This window comes from Macaca thibetana, chromosome 3 (genome assembly GCF_024542745.1).
Source record: "Macaca thibetana thibetana isolate TM-01 chromosome 3, ASM2454274v1, whole genome shotgun sequence".
Lineage (NCBI taxonomy): Eukaryota > Metazoa > Chordata > Mammalia > Primates > Cercopithecidae > Macaca > Macaca thibetana.
In genome coordinates, this window is record NC_065580.1 from 145,218,601 (window position 1) to 145,238,304 (window position 19,704).

The following is a 19,704-nucleotide window of genomic DNA, read 5'->3' on the forward strand; positions in this document are numbered from 1 at the left end:
GGAGTGCTGAGAGGGTTGAAAAATGGAGAGCATCGACCACTCCGGAGCCTGCTCCACAGATCCAGCGTGGGGTGAGCTGACCAGGTCATGCCTCTTGGTTCCAGCAGGAGGGTGGGCTCTCCCCTGGCTCCCCTCATCTCTGGAACTAGAGCCACCTTTGCTCCCTCCAAGTGAGCCCAGGGCTAATGTTTCCTAAGATTTGCTAATATCTTTCAGAATGGATTCCAATTTTTTTTTCTTGCTCTGTTGCCCAGGCTGAAGTGCAGTGGTTTGATCATAGCTCACTACAGCCTCAAACTCCTGGGCTCAAGTGATCCTCCCTCCTCAGCCTCCCCAGTAGCTGGGACTACAGGCACGTGCCACCATACCCAGCTAATTTTTACATTTTTTTGTAGAGAGGGACTCTTGCATGTGGTAGTGTGCACCTGTAGTCCCCAGCTGTTTGGGGAGCTGAGGTGGGAAGATTGCTTGAGCTCAGGAGTTCAAGACCAGCCTGGGCAACATAGTGAGACCCCCATCTCTACAAAAAATAAACAGAAAATTAGTTGGGGGTGGTGGTATGCACCTATAGTCCCAACTACTCAGGAGGTTGCGGTGGGAGGATCACTTGAGCCCAGGGGTTTGAGGCTGCAGTGAGCTGTGATCATGCCACTGCACGTTGAGTGACAGAGCAAGATCCTGTCTCAAAAAATAAAGTAAAATAAAATAATCAGTCAACAACAGTGATTTGTCTTCAAGCTGCCCTCCTCTTCGGCTCTCAAGGCAGTTTGTGAAGTGTCTAGGACAGGAATTTTCCATAAGGGCTTCAAGCTCAGGGAGGTTAAGTACCATTTCCTGGGTTGCACAGCCAGGGCTGGACTGCAGGGCTAACATGCTGGCCACTGGACTCCAAATCTAGAGGTTTTCTGTGGCCACAATGTGCGTGGTCAGCCTAAACTCTCCCCCTGCCCTTTGACACAAGCTAGGTAATGGGCACTGCTAGGGGGCATCAAGGCAGAGCAGTTGGGTCTCAGTCTTCTCTTCTGTGAAATGGGTAGGGTGTGAGTTGAAAAGGGCAGGACCGACTGGGCACGGTGGTGGCTCACGCCTGTAATCCCAGCACTTTGGGAGGCTGAGGCGGGTGGATCACGAGGTCAGGAGATGGAGACCATCCTGGTCAACATGATAAAACCCCATGTTTACTAAAAATACAGAAAAAAGGCCAGGCGCAGTGGCTCATGCCTGTAATCCCAGTACTTTGGGAGCCCGAGGCAGGCAGATCACAAGGTCAGGAGTTTGAGACCAGCCTGGCCAATATAGTGAAACTCCATCTCTACTAAAAATACAAAAAATTACCCGAGCGTGATAGCAGTTGACTATAATCTCAGCTACTCAGGAGACTGAGGCAGGAGAATCGCTTGAACACAGGAGGCAGAGGTTGCAATGAACCAAGACTGCGCCATTGCACTCCAGCCTGGGCGACAGTGAGAGACTCCATCTCAAAAAAAAAAAAAAAAAAAAGAAAAAGAAAAGAAAAGAAAAAAGAAAAGGGTAGGACCTCCTGAAGTGTACTGCAACTACCTAAGGGGTCACTGGCTGTAATGGAATTAGGACAGAAGTATAGACAGGATGGGCCTGGGCGTGGTGGCTCAACCTGTAATCCCAGCACTTTGGGAGGCCGAGGCGGGTGGATCACTTGAGGTCAGAAGTTCAAGACCAGCCTGACCAACATGGTGAAACGCCGTCTCTACTAAAAAACAAACAAACAGTAAAGCCGGGTGTGGTGGTGTCGCGTGTTTGTAGCCCCAGCTACTTGGGAGGTGGAGGCAGGAGAATCGCTTGAACCTGGGAGGCAGAGGTTGCAATGAGCCAAGATAGCACCATTGCACTCCAGCCTGGGCAACAAGAGTGAAACTCCATCTCAAAAAAAAAAAAAAAAAAAAGAGGTATAGACAGGATGGAAAGTGTAGTGGGAATTAGAAGTGTCCGCCTAGGGCTGCGTGTTTGGCTCATGCCTGTAATCTCAGCACTTTGAGAGGCTGAGGCAGGAGGATTGCTTGAGGCCAGGAGTTCAAGACCAGCCTGGGCAACATAGCAAGACTCTATTTCTAATTAATTCAAAAACATTTTTTTAATTAAGAAAAAATAATAAAAGAAATGTCCTCCCAGGCAGGGCCGGGTGGCTCACACCTGTAATCCCAGCACTTTAGGAGGCCAAGGCAGGAGAATCACATGAGACCAGGAGTTTGAGACCAGCCTGGCCAACATGGCAAGACCCCCCCATCTCTACAGAAAAAAAATAAAAATTAAAAATGAGGCCGGGCATGGTGGCTCACGCATGTAATCCCAGCACTTTGGGAGGTTAAGGCAGTGGATCACCTGAGGTCAGGAGTTCAAGACCAGCCTGGCCAACATGGCAAAACGCTGTCTTTACTAAAAATACAAAAATTAGCTGGGCATGGTGGCACGTGCCTGTAGTCCCAGCTACTCGGGAGGCCGAGGCAGGAGGATCACTTGAACTCAGGAGGCAGAGGCTGCAGTGAGCTGAGATCATGTCACTGCACTTCAACTTGGGAGACAGGGTGAGACTTCATCTCAAAAAATAAAAATAAATAAATAAATGACCTCCCACCAGCAACAGGAATGTGGCACCACAAATGTATCTTTAAAGTGTCCTTTGGCATGGATTATTTTGTCACCTCAAGGACTCTTTAAAGATACATTTCTGGTGCAAAATTCCTGGTGCTGTTAGGAAGACATTTATTTATTTCTTTATTTGAGTCAGGGACACCAGACCCCCGTGACATGCAATTTACCTACATAACAAACCTGCACATGTACCCCTGAACCTAAAACAGAAGTTTTAAAAAGTATAAAGAAAAATATAATAAAATGCATTATTTGACTGTTTAAAAAAAGTGTCTTCTTTTTTTTTCTTTTGAGACAGAGTCTCACTCTGTCGTCCAGGCTGGAGTGCAGTGGTAACATCTCGGCTCACTGTAACCTCTGCCTCCCAGGTTCAAGCGATTCTCCTGCCTCAGCCTCCTGAGTAGCTGGGATTACAGGCACCCGCCACCACGCCAGGCTCATTTTTGTATTTTTAGTAGAGACAGGGTTTCACCATGTTGGCCAGGCTGGTCTTGAATTCCTGGCCCCAAGTGATCGACCTGCCTCAGCCTCCCAAAGCGCTGGGATTACAGGCGCGAGCCACCACGCCCGGCCAAAAGTGTCCTTTTTCTGCTCTTGCCTGAAAAGTTACCAACTCTCAAAGTAAGGCTGTCTCTGACTCGCCAACCTGGGACACTCTGATTGGCTGCTGATGACGTCACAGGAATCTCTGGAAGATGATTGGTGGGTGAGAGCCCCTAGGGGAGGTGGAAGGAGGGCTTGATGGTGAGGGATGGTGTCTGTGGCCTGTTCACAGAGGCCGACCCAGGAGCTAGCTGAGGACGAACAGGTGGCAAAGGGGCCCCTATCTTTGTTGGGGCGACCTCTCCTTCTAACCCCACTCAGAGCAACCAGTAATGACCATGGCCCCTTCTCACCTGATAGTATCTGGGAGCCTCCTGAGGCTGGGAGATGGTTCTGGCTTTGGAGATACGGACCCTTCTTATCCCACAGGGGAAGAGATTTCCTGGCTAGCCACAGGGTGGGTGCCAAGGCTGGGAGCTAGTCTCAGATCTGTCGGGTCAGTACCCCCAGGCCCAGGGGGCCGTTCACATGGGATGCCACCACAGTGCACCTGAATGCTCTCTCCTGCAGGTCATGCCAGAGTCCCCCGCCTCTGGCACGAGATGCAAGCTCGGGCCCCTTCCATCCCTTGCTCAGATTCCCCTTCCTGTTCCCATCACTGTCTGCCCCAGGATTTCATTTCATGACCATTCCCAGGTGGCACCGGTCCAAGGACTGTTTCCCAAAGACTGAGCCAAGATACTGCCGGCCTTTCAGGAGGAGCCTTGAATTCATGAATGGACACAAAGAAGCGGCCAGGGCCAAGCAGAGAGGGGGAGAGAGGCTTAGCACAGCCGGGGCCAGCTTGGCCCTGTGCGGTCCTTTGCCTCTGTGGGACAGACGGACAGAACCCCCTTTGTGTAGGAGCCTGGGCAAATCTCTCTAGTCCTCTGTCCAAGGGACTCAGGGTCGCCACCGACAGGCACCAGCCCAGCCTGCCAGGGGTGGCTGCAGCCGCGGTCCCGGGCCTGGGCTCATTCATGAAAGGGGTCAGGCTTCTCTCTGGGGGCGGTAGACCCCAGCTGGGTCAGGCCAGAAAGAGAGGGAGGAATTGCAGAAGCTGAGCTCTGAGACTGGGCCTGGCTCCTGCCAGACTGTGGAGGAGGGAGCCTGGGGTACTGGGGCCTGCCAGACCCTGCACCCAGGTCAGGATGCTCAACATGCCAGGCCCTGGGAACCCCTTCACACCCCGTTAGTCAGTCCTCACTACCATCAAAGGCAGCCACTCTCCTGGCTTCATCAGACCTTCATCAAACCTGCCTGCCTGTTCTTGAAGTTTATAGAAATAGATTGGGCCAGGTGTGGTGGCTCATGCCTGTAATCCCAACATTTTGGGAGGCCAAGGTGGATGGATTGCTTGAGGTCAGGAGTTGGAGATCAGCCTGGCCAACATGGTGAAACCCCATCTCTAGTAAAAATGCAAAAAAAATTAGCCTGTTGGTTCTGTGCACCTGTAGTCCTAGCTACTCAGGAGGCTGAGGCAGGAGATTGCTTGAACCTGGGAGGCAGAGGTTGCAGTGAGCAGAGATTGTGCCACTGCACTCCAGCCTGGGCAACAGAGCAAGACTCCATCTCAAAGAAAAGAAAGAAAGAAAGAAAGAGAGAGAGAGAAAGAGAGAGACAGAGAAAGAAAGAAAGAAAGAAAGAAAAAGAGAGATTGGAAGTGTATGCACCGCCATTTAACATTTGTCTCCAGTCTGCAGAGTGTCCTTATTTCTTCTGAAAGCTGTAATTCATTCATTCTCATTACTATCTAGTGTTCCATTGTGTGAATATTTCCATGCTAATTCTACCATGGGTGGCATTTGGGTAGTTTCCAGGACTTTTTTTTTTTTCTGAGACAAGGTCTCTCTCTGTCACCCAGGCTGGAGTGCAGTGACACGAGTACAGCTCACTGTAGCCTCAAATTCCTGGGTTCAAGCTATCCTCCTGCCTCAGCCTCCTGGGCAGTTGAGACCACAGGTACACACCACCACGCCTGGCTAATTTTTAAATTTTTTTGTAGAGAAAGGGTCTTGATATGTTGCCCAGGCTGGTCTTGAACTCCTGGCCTCAAGCCTCAGCCTCCCTAAGTGCTGGGATTATGGGCGTGAGCCATCGAGCCCAGCCATCCCTCCCCAGCTTTGATGCAACTTGTTTGATGTCATCTGGCCTTGAGTGTTGATTTCAAAACTTGACTTTATTTAAAATGTTTTTTATTTGATTAGATTTTAAAAAGATCACTGAGGTAGTATACGAACATTGTAGCTGGTCAAGTAACACAGAAATATAAATAAAATAACATTTCTCATGCCCGTTTCCCCCAGTCTCTCCTCTGCTACAGCCAGCTTTCTTTCATACCTTCTGCCTTTCCAAGTCCTGGCCCTGCCCCTTGCTGTGTTTCAAATGTTTGTCTCTTCAAAAACTCATTCTGAAACTTAATCCCCATTGTAACAGTATTAAGAGGGTGGGAAGTTTGCGGTATTTGAGGGGTGGGACCTTTGGGAGGTGATTAGGATTAGCTGCGGTCATGAGGGTGAGGCATTAGTGGCTTTAGAAGAGGAGAAAAACAGACTTGAGTTAGCATATACAGGCCCCTCACCATGGGATGCCCCACACTGCCTCAGGATTCTACAGCATCCTCAGCAGCAAGAAGACCCCCCCCCAGACACAGTCCCTAGACCCTGGATTTCCCAGCCTAAAGAGCTGTAAGAAATTAAATTGTTGGGCCAGGCATGGTGGCTCATGCCTGTAATCCCAGCACTTTGGGAGGCTGAGGCGAGTGGATCATGAGGTCAGGAGTTTGAGACCAGCCTGACCAACATGGCAAAATCCCGTCTCTACTAAAAATACAGAAGTTAGCCGGGAATAGTGGTGGGCACCTGTAATCCCAACTATGGGGGGTGGGGGGGCTGAGGCAGGAGAATCTCTTGAACAGGGAGGTGGAGGTTGCAGTGAGCTGAGATCACGCCACTGCACTCCAGCCTGGGAGACAAGAGCAAAACTCTATCTCAAAAAAAAAAAAAAAAAAAAAAAAAAAAAAAAAAAAAAAAAAAAAAAAAGAAAAAGAAAAAAGAAAAGAAAAATAAATTAAATTGTTTTCTTAGGATCAGGTGATGTGGCTCATGCCTGTAATCTCAGTGCTTTGGGAGGCCAAAGGAGGAGGACTGCTTGAGGCCAGGAGTTTGAGACCAGCCTGGGCAACAATAGTGAGACCCCATCTCTACAAAACAATGTTTAAAAATTAGCTGGATGTAGTGGTGCACACCTGTAGTCCTAGCTCCTCGAGAGGTTGAGGCGGGGTGGGATCACTTGAGCCCAGGAGTTCAAGACCAGCCTGGCAACATGGCGAGATCCTGTCTCTACAAAGTAAAGTTAAAAATTAGCTGGGTGTGGTGGTGCATGCCTATAGTCCCAGTTACTTGGGAGGCAGAGGCAGGAACATCGCTTGAACCCAGGAATTGGAGCCTGCAACAAGCTATGATTGTGCCAGTGCATTTCAACGTGCATGACAGGGTGAGAACCTGTCATTATTTTCTCTAAAAAACAAAACAGCAAAAAGTAATTTATAATTTATAATATCCTTCCTTCCTTCCTTCCTTCCTTCCTTCCTTCCTTCCTTCCTTCCTTCCTTCCTTCCTTCCTTCCTTCCTTCCTTCTTCCTTCCTTCCTTCCTTTTCTTTCTTTTCTTCCTTTTTCTTTTTCTTTCTTTCTTCTCTCTCTGTTGCCCAGCTAGAGCGCAGCAGTGCGATCTCAGCTCACTGCAACCTCCACCTCCCAGGTTCAAGTGATTCTCCTGCCTCAGCCTCTCAAGTAGCTGAGATTACAGGTGCACACCACTGTGCCTGGCTAATTTTTTTATTTTTAGTAGAGACGGGATTTCGCCATGTTGGCCAGTCTGGTCTTGAACCCCTGACTTCAGGTGATCCACCCGCCTCAGCCTCCCAAAGTGCTGGATTACAGGCATGAGCCACCACGCCCGGCCTATAATAGTTTCTTTATACATTACCCAGTCTCAGGTATTCCAGCAGAAGATGGATTAAGACACCCTTTAAAGACTATGTGGGCTGGGCATGGTGGTTCATGCCTGTAATTCCAGCACTTTGGGAGGCCGAGGCGGGTGGATCACTTGAGGTCAGGAGTTTGAGACCATCCTGACCAACACGGTGAAACCCCGTTTCTACTAAAAATATAAAAAATTAGCTGGGTGTTATAGTAAGCACCTGTTATCCCAGCTACTTGGGAGGCTGAGGGAGGAGAATTGCTTGAACCTGGGAGGCAGAAGTTGCAGTGAGCTGAGATCGTGCCGTTGCACTCCAGCCTGGGTAACAGACTGAGACTTTGTCTCAAAACAATAAAAATAAAAATAAAATAAAGTAAAATATTCTATGGCAAACATTTCATGTATAATTTTAGCATTTTTTAGGCTGGGTGTGATGGCCCATGCCTGCAATTCCAGCTCTTTGGAAGGCTGAGGCAGGAGGATTGCTTTAGCCCATGAGTTCACAACCAGCCTGTGCAACACAGTGAAACCCCATCTCTGCAAAACAAATTAATAATGAAATAAACATAACACTTTCGTTGTAGTTACATGAGTAAAATGTGAATACAATCTTATAAAGATTCAAACAACACAAGTCAAATGAAAGACTCTTTATCTCCCACCCAATCCTAAAAATTAAATAAGGGAGGGGGGCAAAGTCTTCTGTGACCAGCACCCCCAAACTCACCGATCTCCCTGTTTTCTTTCAAGTCTATTTCTATGCATTTATGTTTCTAAAATGTTGGGGTGTGTGTGTGTTTTACACTAATGAAATCATGTTGTGTATATAATTTTATTACTTGATTTTTTTCATTTGATTTTGATGAGCATCTTGGCATTGTATGTGGTTACACTTTAAATGTTTTTTTCCTGTTTTTTTGAGACAGAGTTTCATTCTTGTCACCCAGACTGGAGTGCAGTGGCACGATCTCAGCTCATGGCAACCCCTGCCTCCCAGGTTCAAGTGATTTTCCTGCCTTAGCTTCCCGAGTAGCTGGGATTACAGGTGCGCACCACCAAGCCTGGCTAGTTTTTATATTTTTAGTAGAGATGGGGTTTCTCAATATTGACCAGGCTGGTCTCAAACTCCTGACCTCAGGTGATCTGCTTGCTTCGGCCTCCCAAAGTGCTGGGATTGCAGGCATGAGCCATCGTGCCTGGCCAAAAACTTTTTATTTTGAAATAATTATAAATGCACAGGTAGTTGCAAAAATGGTAGAAAGATCCTGAGTATCCTTTCTCCAGTTCCCCTAGTGGAAGATCTTATGTAACTCAACTACAGGGTCCAAAGCAAGAAATTAATATTGGAGCCATTCCACAGTGCCTCATGGTATAGCACCATTAACATATACAATTTTTTTGATTTTTTTTTTTTTTTGAGGCGGGGTCTCGCTCTGTTATTCAGGCTGGAGTGCAGTGGCTCAATCATGACTCACTGCAGCCTCAGCCTCTCTGCGCTCTAGTGATCCTCCCACCTCAGCCTCCTGAGTAGTTGGGAGTATAGACGCATGCCACCACGTCCGACTAATTTTTTGATTTTTTTGTGGAAGTGAGGTCTCACTGTCTCTGCCCATTTTTTAAATGCTAATAAAAATAAATAAATAAATAAACTTCTAAACATGCCAGTATCCAGGCTTTACCCCAGATGGAATAAACTGAAATCTCTGGGTGTGGAGCCCAGTTGTCAGTATTTTATTATTATTTTTTGAGACAGGGTCTCACTCTGTGGCCCAGGCTGGAGTGCAGTGGCACGATCATAGCTCACTGCAGCCTCGACCTCCTGGCTCATGTGATCCTCCCACCTCACCCTCTCAAGTAGCTGGAACTATAGTCATGCAAACACCACGTATAGCTAATTTTTTTTTTCTTTTTTCTTTTTTTGAGACAGAGTCTTGCTCTGTCTCCCAGGCTGGAGTATGGTGGCGCGATGTCAGCTCCGTGCAACCTCCGCCTCCCGGGTTCAAGAGATTCTCCTGCCTCAGCCTCCCAAGGACCTGGAGTTACAGGCATGCACCACCACACCTGGCTAATTTTTGTATTTTTAGTAGAGACGGGGTTTCACCATGTGGGCCAGGCTGGCTTTGAACTCCTGACCTTAGGTTATCCGCCCGCCTCAGCCTTTCCGAGTGCTGGAATCACAGGCGTGAGCCACCGTGCTCGGCCTTAAACCATATTCTTTATGACACCTTCAGGCTAGGTAATATCATTCCCTTTTACATACCCGGAAGCTGCAGCCCAGAGACGTTAAGTAATTTTTCCTAGCTCACACAGCGGTTAACTGCCCATGCAGGCATTTTCTGCCCAACAGTGCCAAGCTCCAAAGCCTGTACCTACTCAAGTTCAGGGTGAGAATTCATCATTCTCTCCTCGTCTCCTGACAGCATCTGGCTCTGGGTCCTGGCTTGGTTTGGGAGTCCTCCACCAAGCCATGGCCGTGTGCTCAGCTAAGCAGTAAGGGTTGGCTACAAAATGAAGATTCTGTTCTCCAGGGAGGAGGAAGAAAAGGCCACTTCCCTCCTTTAGTTTAACCAGCCACGGACTGCTAGAAACATTGGCTTTTTCAAGACAAGTTTCCCACAGTCAAGGCTGCCTCTCTGACTGCCAGCTCTGTTCTAACAGTCTTAATTTTATCTATCCATTTGACTTGTTAAAAATGCATCCAGACCAGTCCCAGTGGCTCATACCTGTAATCCCAGCACTTTGGGAATCAGAGGCAGGAGGATCGCTTGAGGCCAGCAGTTTGAGACCAGCCTTGGCAACATGGCAAAACCCCATCTCTGCTAAAAATAAAAAAAAATTAGTCGGGTGTGGTGGTGAAAGAAATATAAGCATTGTGGCCTGGGCATAGTGGCTCATGCCTGTAATCCCAGCACTTTGGGAGGCCGAGGTGGGCAGATCACTTGAGGTCAGGAGTTTGAGACCAGCCTGGCCAACATGCCAAAAACTCGTCTGTACTCAAAATTCAAAAAATAGCTGGGCGTGGTGGCGGTTGCCTGTAATCCCAGCTACCTGGGAGGCTGAAAGAGGAGAATTGCTTGAACCCAGGAGGGAGAAGTTGCAGTGAGCTGAGATTGCGCCACTGCACTCCAGCCTAGGAGACTGTCTCAAAAAAAAAAAAAAAAAAAAAAAAAAAGGCATTGTGGCTGGGCACAGTGTCTCATGCCTGTAATCCCAATACTTTGAGAGGCTGAGGCCAGAGGATCACTTGAGTCCAGGAGTTTGAGACCAGTCTGGGCAACATATCAAGAGCCTATCTCTACAAAAAATTTAACAATTAACCAGGCATGGTGGTGTGTACCTGTGGTCTCAGCTACTTGGGAGGCTGAGGCAGGAGGAATGATTGGACCCCGTAGTGCGAGGCTGCAGTGAGCTATGATGGCACCACTGCACTCCAGCCAGGGTGATAGACCCTATCTTAAAAAAAAAAAAAAATGCATTTATTATCCCTCAACTGGAGAATGGATGAACAAACTCTGGTTTGTCCATGAGAAGCAATACTGCTCAGCAGTAAAAAGGAAGGGACGTGCAATACCAGAGAAGAATCTCAGATGCTCCCTGCTGAACAACAAAGCCAGACTGCAAAGGGGATGCAGGAGCAAAAACAGAGATGGGAGAATCGAGAAAAATTACCAGGAAAGATAACGTTACATTTAGGAGGAGCCATTTTCTTTTAGTATAAAACAAATTTACCTTCAATACATTTTGTTTTATTTTGAGACGATCATGCTCTGTCACCCAGGCTGGAGTGCAGTGGCATGATCTTGGCTCACTGCAGCCTTGACCTCCTGGGCTCAAGCGATCCTCTTGCCTCGGCCTCCCAAGCAGTTGGCACAACAGGCACATGCCACCACACCGAGGTCATTTTTTAATATTTGTAGAGATCGGGTCTTGCTATGTTACCAAAGCTGGTCTCAAATGATCCTCTCGCCTTGGCCTCCCAAAGCGCTGGGATTACAGGCGTGAGCTACTGCGCCTGACCACAATACGTTTTAAGAGAAGATAAGTAAATCCCTCTTTGGCATTCAGTGTACAGTTTCTTTTCACCTAAGAATGCACTTTCGACTTTATACAACAGATTCTCTTTAAACATTAAAAAAAAAAAAAAAGTTGTACAACTACTGTGTGACTCTGCGTATGTGACATTCTGGAAAAGGCAAAGCACAGAGGCCAGGCCCAGTGGCTCACGCCAGTAATCCCAGTGCTTTGGGAGGCTGAGGCAGGTGGATCACCAGAGGTTGGGAGTTCAAGATCAGCCTGGCCAACATGGGGAGACCCCTCCCATTTCTACTAAAAATACAAAAATTAGACAGGGGTGGTGGCACATGCCTGTAATCCCACATACTCAGGAGGCTGAGGCAGGAGAATCACCTGAACCTGAGAGGTGGAGGCTGCAGTGAGCTGAGATTGTGCCACTGCACTTCAGCCTGGGTGATAGCAAAACTCCATCTCAAAACAAAACAAAACAAAACAAAAAAAAGCACAGAGGACAGGGGGCAGGGTCTTGGCTGCTGGGCTGATGCTGGGCAGAGGTTTCAAGTGCAAAGAGGAGGGCAGGAGAGAATTCTGGGGGATGGTGGATCTGTTATTCATCTTGATGGTGGCGGTAGTGGTTATAGGACTCTCCGCATTTGTCAAAACTCACAAAACTATAGCAAAAAAAGAGGAAATTTTACTTTATGTAAATTAGAATGGAAGTGAAAATATGAATTCACTTTTTCTTAAAATGCCCGACTAGGGGTTTAGGGAGGAAAGAAATGAGGTTTCAAGGAGCTAAAGGGAAAGTACTCGGGTCTTCAGGGTGGTGGGAACGCTGTTTCTTGGTCGTTTGCCCACGGCCCTGTCTCCGGGCCTCCCTCTCTCCTCTCTGCCAGCATTCAATGGTCACAGTGACTGAGAGACAAGGAGAGTCTTGTGGAACTCAGAAATAAATAAATAACTGTCCGTCCCAGGTCACCACGGCAACCGTGACATCACCCTGGGACCCATGTGGCTGGCACCCTTGGTGGTTTCCTGGTGTTTGTTACAGGAGCAGGGGGAGCCAGGGCTGCAGACCTGCACCTGGTGGCAGGTAGAGGGGGAGACCTCAGGAGGAAAATAGGTTTCCCACCTTGGAGGCCGGTGCAAGCCGCACCCTCACAGCTGGTCTCCGGACTCCCTGCCCAGTTGGTGGGAAGCATAAATTGGCCCGGCCTCCTGGAGGGCTTTTGGGCAGAGTCTCTCTAAATGAGTACTGTGAGGCCTGGCATGGTGGCTCATGCCTATAATCCCAGCACTTTGGGAGGCCAAGGGAGGACGATTGTTTGAGGTCAGGAGTTTGAGACCAGGCTGGACAACAGAGCAAGACCCAGTCTCTACAAAAAATTTAAAAATTAGCTGGGTGTGGTGGCATGCACCTGTAATCCCAGTTACTCAAGAGGCTGAGGCAGGAGGATTGCTTGAGCCTAGGAGTTTGTGACCAGCCTGAGCAACATAGTGAGACTCTATCTCTACAAAAATTAAAAAATGTTAGCTGGGCATGGTGGAGTGCACCTGAGGAGGGAGGATCCCTAGAGCCCAGGAGTTCAAGCTTGCAGTGAGCTGTGATCACACCACTGCACTCCAGCCTGGGTGACAGAGTGAGACTCTGTTTCAAAAGAAAAAGGTAAAGAGGCCAGGTGCAGTGGCTCATGCCTGTAATCCCAATACTTTGGGAGGCTGAGGTGGGAGGATTAACTGAGGTCAGGAGTTTGAGACCAGCCTGGAAAGCATAGTGAGACTTCACTTCTACAAAAATAAAAATTAAAAAAAAAAAAAATAGTTAGCCGGGTGTGATGGTGTGCGCCTGTAATCCCAGCTACTCGGGAGGCTGGGCTTGAGCCCAGGAGGTCGAGGCTACAGTGAGCTATGACAGTGGGGCCACAGAGCAAGACCCTTTCTCAAAAAACAACAACAAAAACCAACAGCAAAGGCCTGGGCGTGGTGGCTCACGCCTGTAATCCCAGCACTTTAGGAACCTGAGACAGGTGGATCACTTGAGGTCAGGAGTTCGAGAACAGCCTGGCCAACATGGTGAAATCCCATCTCTACTAAAAATACAAAAAATAGCCAGGTGTGGTGGCAGGCGCCTGTAATCCCAGCTACTCAGGATCTGAGGCAGGAGAATCGCTTGAACCCAGGAGGCAGAGTTTGCAATCAACCGAGATGGTGCCACTGCACTCCAGCCTGGGTGATAGAGCAAGACTCAGTCTCATTTAAAAATAATTAAAAATAAAGAATAAAACAAGCACGATATGCTTGTTTGTGTCCGAGGGCTGAAATCACAGGTGATCACACACCAGCGGCTTACAACAGCAGATATTTCTTCGCATTGCCATAATCTCTGCTTCCAACATCACATGGCTGTCCTCCCCGTGTGTCTCTGTCTTCATTTGACGTTGTCCTCTCTGTGTCTCTTTCGGCTTTTTTTTTGGAGATGGAGTCTCTCTCTTGTTGCCCAGGCTGGAGTGCAGTGGCACGATCTTGGCTCAGCACAACCTCTGCCTCCCAGGTTGAAGTGATTCTCCTGCCTCAGCCTCCCGAGTAGCTGGGATTACAGTTACCCATCAGTATGCCTCGCTAATTTTTGTATTTTTTTTTTTTAGTAGAGATGGGATTTTGCCATGTTGGCCAGGCTGGTCTTGAACTCCTGACCTCAGGTGATCTACCTGCCTCTGCTTCCCTAAGTGCTGGGATTATAGGTGTGAGCCACCATGGCCGGCCTGTTTCGTCTTCTTAGGGAACCCTACTCATATTGGATGGGGGCCCACCCTAATGCAGTCTGGCCTCATTTTTTTTTTTTTTTTCCGAGATTGAGTCTCACTCTGTTGCCCAGGTTGGAGTGCAGTGGTGCAATCTCGGCTCACTGCAACCTCTGCCTCACGGGTTCATGCCATTCTCCTGCCTCAGCCTCCTAAGTAGCTGGGACTACAGGCACCCGCCACCATGCCCGGCTAAGTTTTTGTATTTTTAATAGAGATGGGGTTTCACCGTGTTAGCCAGGATGCTCTCGATCTGCTGACCTCATGATCTGCCTGCCTCGGCCTTCCAAAGTGCTGGGATTACAGGCGTGAGCCACCACACCCAACCCTGGCCTCATCTTAACTAATGAAATCTGCTCCAATCCTGTTCCCAAATGAGGTCCCCTTCTCAATACTGGGAATTAGGGCTTCAACACTTAAATGCTGGGAGGACACGGTTCAACCCATATCACTATTTTTGTTGTTATTACTTATTAGTTAATAAGCCAATCCTGGCGGGGTGCAGTTGTTCACGCCTGTAATCCCAGCACTTTGGGAGGCTGAGGCAGGCAGATCATGAGGTCAGGAGTTTGAGACCAACCTGGCCAACATAGTGAATCCCCGTCTCTACTAAAAATACAAAAATTAGCCGAGTGTGGTGGCATGTGCCTGTAGTTCCAGCTACTAGGGAGGCTGAGGCAGGAGAATCGCTTGAACCCGGGAGGCAGAGGCTGCAGTGAGCTGAGACAGTGCCATTGCACTCCAACCTGGGCAACAGACCAAGACTCCATCTCAAGAAAAAGAGACTCCATCTCAAAAAAACAGAAAACAAAACAAAAGAAAAAACCAAACATAAGCCAGTCTTGGCCACAGGCAGCTTCCTGGCCCACCTTGAGGAAGGTGGGTGGATGGGTGGCATATTCTGGGCTCCTGGGGAGGCTTCAATGGGGTCCCCAGGGTGGGTCCTCCATGTTCTCTGTGACTATAATTCCAGTTTTCAGTCTGCCCCTGCAAGGGTGCTGAGGCCATGGGAGATGGGACGTTGGTGTCTCTTTAGCTTGGTGCAGAAGCCTGGCCCCAGGGGTCTTAGTTTTCTCAACTGTCGAATGGGCTCAGTGTGACCCTGGTGTTGAAGTCACTTGACTGACTGTGGAATCACGTGACCATGGAGTCCCAGCTGGATGCAGGCAGACAGCAGTCACCTGGACCATTGGACCCTTGGATTCACCCAGGCACCAAGTGTCCCAGGGCAAATCAGAGTGTCAGTGCCTGGCAGACTTCCCTGCCCAGCTTTCACTCCTGCCCTGCCCTCACCAGCATACATGAAGCCAGCATACACAATGTGCTTCATAAATGAACCCTGAACTATGCTAGCATAGAGCTAGCACACAGAAGGTGCTCAATCAATGCCCCAGGGTCTGTACTAGCATGGAGCCAGCACACAGAAGGTGCTTAATAAATGCTTCATGAACTATACTTAGCATGGAGCCAGCGCATCAAAGGTGCTTAATAAATGCTCTATGAGCTGTACTTAGCATGGATCCAGTACACAGAAGGTGCTTAATAAATGCTTCATGAACTACACTTAGCATGGAGCCAGCACACAGAAGGTGCTTAATAAATGCTCCATGAGCTGCATTTATCATGCAGCCAGCACACAGAAGGTGCTTAATAAATGCTTCATGAACTATACTTAGCATGGAGTCAGCACACAGAAGATGCCTAATAAGTGCTCCATGAGCTGTACTTAGCATGAGGCCAGCGTACAGAAGGTGCTCAATGAATGCTCCATAACTGTACTTAACCTGGATCCAGCATACAGAAGGTGCTTAACAAATGCACCATGAGCTGTATTTAGCATGGAGCCAGCACACAAAAGATGCTTAATAAATGCTTCATGAACTGTACTTAACACGGATCCAGCATACAGAAGGTGCTTAACAAATGCACCATGAGCTGTATTTAGCATGGAGCCAGCACACAAAAGATGCTTAATAAATGCTTCATGAACTGTACTTAACATGGAGCCAGCACACAGAAGGTGTTCAACGAATGTTCCAGGGTCTTTACTAGCCTGGAGCCAGCACACAGGAGGTGCTTCATAAATGCTCCATGAGCTGCACTTAGCATGGAGCCAGCACACAAAAGGTACTTAATAAATGCTTCATGAACTATACTTAGCATGGAGCCAGCACACCAAAGGTGGTTATTAAGTGCTTCATGAACTATAGTTAGCATGGAGCCAACACACAAGGTGCTTAATAAGTGCTCCATAAGCTGTACTTAGCATAAGGCCAGCATACGGAAAGTGCTCAATGAATGCTCCATAACTGTACTTAACCTGGATCCAGCACACAGGAGGTGCTTAACAAATGCTCCATGAGCTGTATTTAGCATGGAGCCAGCACACAAAAGATGCTTAATAAATGCTCCATGAACTATACTTAGCATGGAGCCAGCACACAGAAGGTGCTCAACAAATGTTCCAGGGTCTTTACAGCATGGAGCCAGCACACAGGAGATGCTGAATAAATGCTCCATGACCTCCTGGTGTGACACCAGCATACAGAAAGTGCCCAATAAATGCTTAGTGCCCCATATATACTGCATGGAGTCATTTGTTCTGAACCATACACTCGTTTGTTTGGGGGGCAGTCTACAAAGTAACCATCAGACATGGGGGGAAGGTTTTTGGTGTGTTTAGTGGAGTTTAACCCATTGGGTGGCTGCTGCTTGGCAACGTTCAGGTGAGCTGATTCCGAGCCTCTGTGGCCAAAGACATGCATGCTGCTGTGGTCCTGGCTGCTGGTCTGACGGCCAGGTGTGTGCAGACCTTACCACCAGCTCTTGGATGCCTCTTTCCTTTCCAGCCAACCCTCGTCTGTCTTCCCATCCTGACCTAAGTCCCCCAGCACAGACTTGCGTCAAGGCATAACCAGACATTGGAGTCAACCGGGGCTGGGTTGAGCCCCTTCCCGCCCTGTGATCTCCTTCCCTCACCTCCCTGCCCTGTAGCTTCTCCATCTGTAAAATGGCCAATAGCTCCACATGGTGCTCCAGTGAGGATTAAACAGAGGTGATAACGCTCTGAAGATTCTAAAAAGACACACAAAACATAGAAATTTTTGTTTTGTTTGTTTGTTTTGTTTTTTGAGAAAGACTCTGTCTCTGTCACCCAGGCTGGAATGCAGTGGCACGATCTCGGCTCACTGCAACTTCCGTCTCCCAGGTTCAAATGATTCTCCTGCCTCAGCCTCCCAAGTAGCTGGGATTACAGGCCTGTGGCACCACGCCCGGCTAACATTTTTTTTTGAAATGGAGTCTTACTCTGTCGCCCAGGTTGGAGTGCAATGGTATGATCTCAGCTCACTGCAACCCTCACCTCCCTCAAGCGATTCTCCTGCCTCAGCCTCCCGAGTATCTGGGATTATAGGCACATGCCACCACTTCCAGCTAATTTTTGTATTTTTAGTAGAGACGGTGTTTCACCATGTTAATGAAGCTGGTCTCGAACTCCTGGCCTAAAGTGATTTGGCCACCTTGGCCTCCTAAAGTGCTGGGATTACAGGCGTGAGTCACCACACCTGGCCAGAAATGTTTATTTTTATGATAAAGTCATGTAGCAATTTCACCTGAGCCCAGCAGAAATAAGTGCGTGTGTTCACCAAAACATGTGCATAAAAATGTTCATGGGCCGAGTTATCCATAATGTCCCCAAACAGGAGTGTCCCCCTGCAGTGGGCTGGATAAGTCACTTGTGGTCTGTTCACCCAGTGGAATACGATACAGCCATGAAAACTACCACTTGCTGTACCCCAAAATGTGGATGAATCTCACAAAAATCACATTAAGCAAAAGAAGCGAGACACAAAACAGCATATTCTGTATGAGTTCATTGAGCAAGTTCAAGAACAGGGGAAACAAATCCAAGATGACAACGGCAGAGGGTGGTTTCCCTGGGGAAAATGTACCCATGGGAGGGGGCACTGGGCACTTTCTTGGGGGTGAGAAGTGAGCCGTAGCTCTTCCTGGATGGTGGTTGTGTGGGTCTATGCATCTGTAAAAATCCTTCGAGCTGACCCCTTGCAGAGCTATATTGTTCATAAGTTGTACTTAGAGAAAATAAAAAACAGGAAATGAGGCCAGAAGCAGTGGCTCACGCCTGTAATCTCAGCACTTTGGGAAAGCCAAGGTGGGAGAATCGCTTGAGCCCAGGAGTTCGAGACCAGCCTGGGCAACATGATGAAACCCTGTCTCTATAAAAAATACAAAAAAAATGTAGCCGGGCATGGTAGATTGTGCCTGTAGTCCCAGCATCTCAGGAGGCTGAGACGGGAGGATCGCTTGAGCCCAGGAGGTGGAGGCAGCAGTGAGCCATGATTGCACCACTGCACTCCAGCCTTAGTGACAGAGTGAGACCCTTTGTAAAAAAAAAAAAAAAAAAAGGCCAGGCATGGTGGCTCACACCTGTAATCCCAGCACGTTGGGAGGCTGAGGTGGGCGGATCACCTGAGGTCAGGAGTTCGAGACCAGCCAACATGGTGAAACCCCATCTCTACTAAAAATACAAGAATTATCCGGGCTTGGTGGCACACACCCAGCTACTCAGGAAGCTGAGGCAAGAGAATTGCTTGATCTCGGGAGGCAGAGGTTGCAGTGAGCCAAGATCATGCTACTACACTCCAGTCTTTTGACAAAGTGAGACTCTGTCTCAAAAAAAAGTAAACAAAGAGAATGCCACATTTAGCATTTAGCAAAATTTTGTAACAAACACCACACTGGGGATTAGGCACAAAATATTGGGTAACCCAAAACCATTTAATGATCAGAAAGAGTGAGGGAGGGGAGGGAAGAGGAGGGGGGATAGGAAAATGGAGGAGCGCTCTTCTTTTCCTACCGGTAGGAAGTGAGGTCTTCAGGCTTCCTGGGAATTCGGATGGCACCTCTTCCCCAGCAGAGCTTCCTGGAATTCTCCCTCTGGAACTCTCCCTCTCCTTCTAGGTTCATGAACCACCGAGTCCCTGCCCACAAGAGGTACCAGCCCACAGAGTATGAACATGCGGCCAACTGTGCCACCCATGCTGTGAGTTGGCTTTTGGGGGTTCAGGGCTGAGATGGGGACACTTCCAGGGAGGGGGGTGGGGGAAGGCAACTCCTTCACGTATGTCCCAAGTGGCCCATTCCTCGTGTCTTCTGTGGCCCTCAGGCCCTCAGAAGAGTGAGTGCGTCTCGAGGGAAGGCCACTGGGGTAAATTGGGCTGCAGTGCTGGGCGTGCCTCTGTCTTGCTCTAAGAACCTTTGATGGGGCCGGGCGTGGTGGCTCACGCCTGTAATCCCAGTACTTTGGGAGCCTGAGGCGGGCAGATCACCTGAGGTCAGGAGTTTGAGACCAGCATGGCCAACATGGTGAAACCGCATCTCTACTAAAAATGCAAAAATTAGTTGGACATGGTGGCAGGCACCTGTAACCCCACCTTTGAGAATTAATTCTCAAACCCCCCACCTTGACCTGTTCGACCCCGGGGTCTATTGTGTGTTTGGCCTGAGCCCAGGGCTTTCACGACGAGCTGCCGGTGTAATAGAAAGGAGTGGCTGGTGCTGATTTGAACTTGGTGTGTGCCAGGACCACACTGAGTTCTTTTTTTTTTGAGACGGAGTCTCACTCTGTCCCCCAGGCTGGAGTGCAGTGGTATGATCTCGGCTCACTGCAATCTCTAC

General features: G+C 48.6%; 1 protein-coding gene across 1 annotated transcript in view; it reads left to right on the forward strand.

Annotated features, from left to right (window-relative positions):
• Positions 1-19,704, forward strand: part of MMD2 (monocyte to macrophage differentiation associated 2) — a 50,835-nt gene that overhangs the window by 14,026 nt on the left and 17,105 nt on the right. The window contains exon 2 of the mRNA XM_050784161.1: positions 18,988-19,069. Coding sequence (XP_050640118.1) covers positions 18,988-19,069 — 82 coding nt within the window. The remainder of the gene's footprint in view (positions 1-18,987; positions 19,070-19,704) is intronic.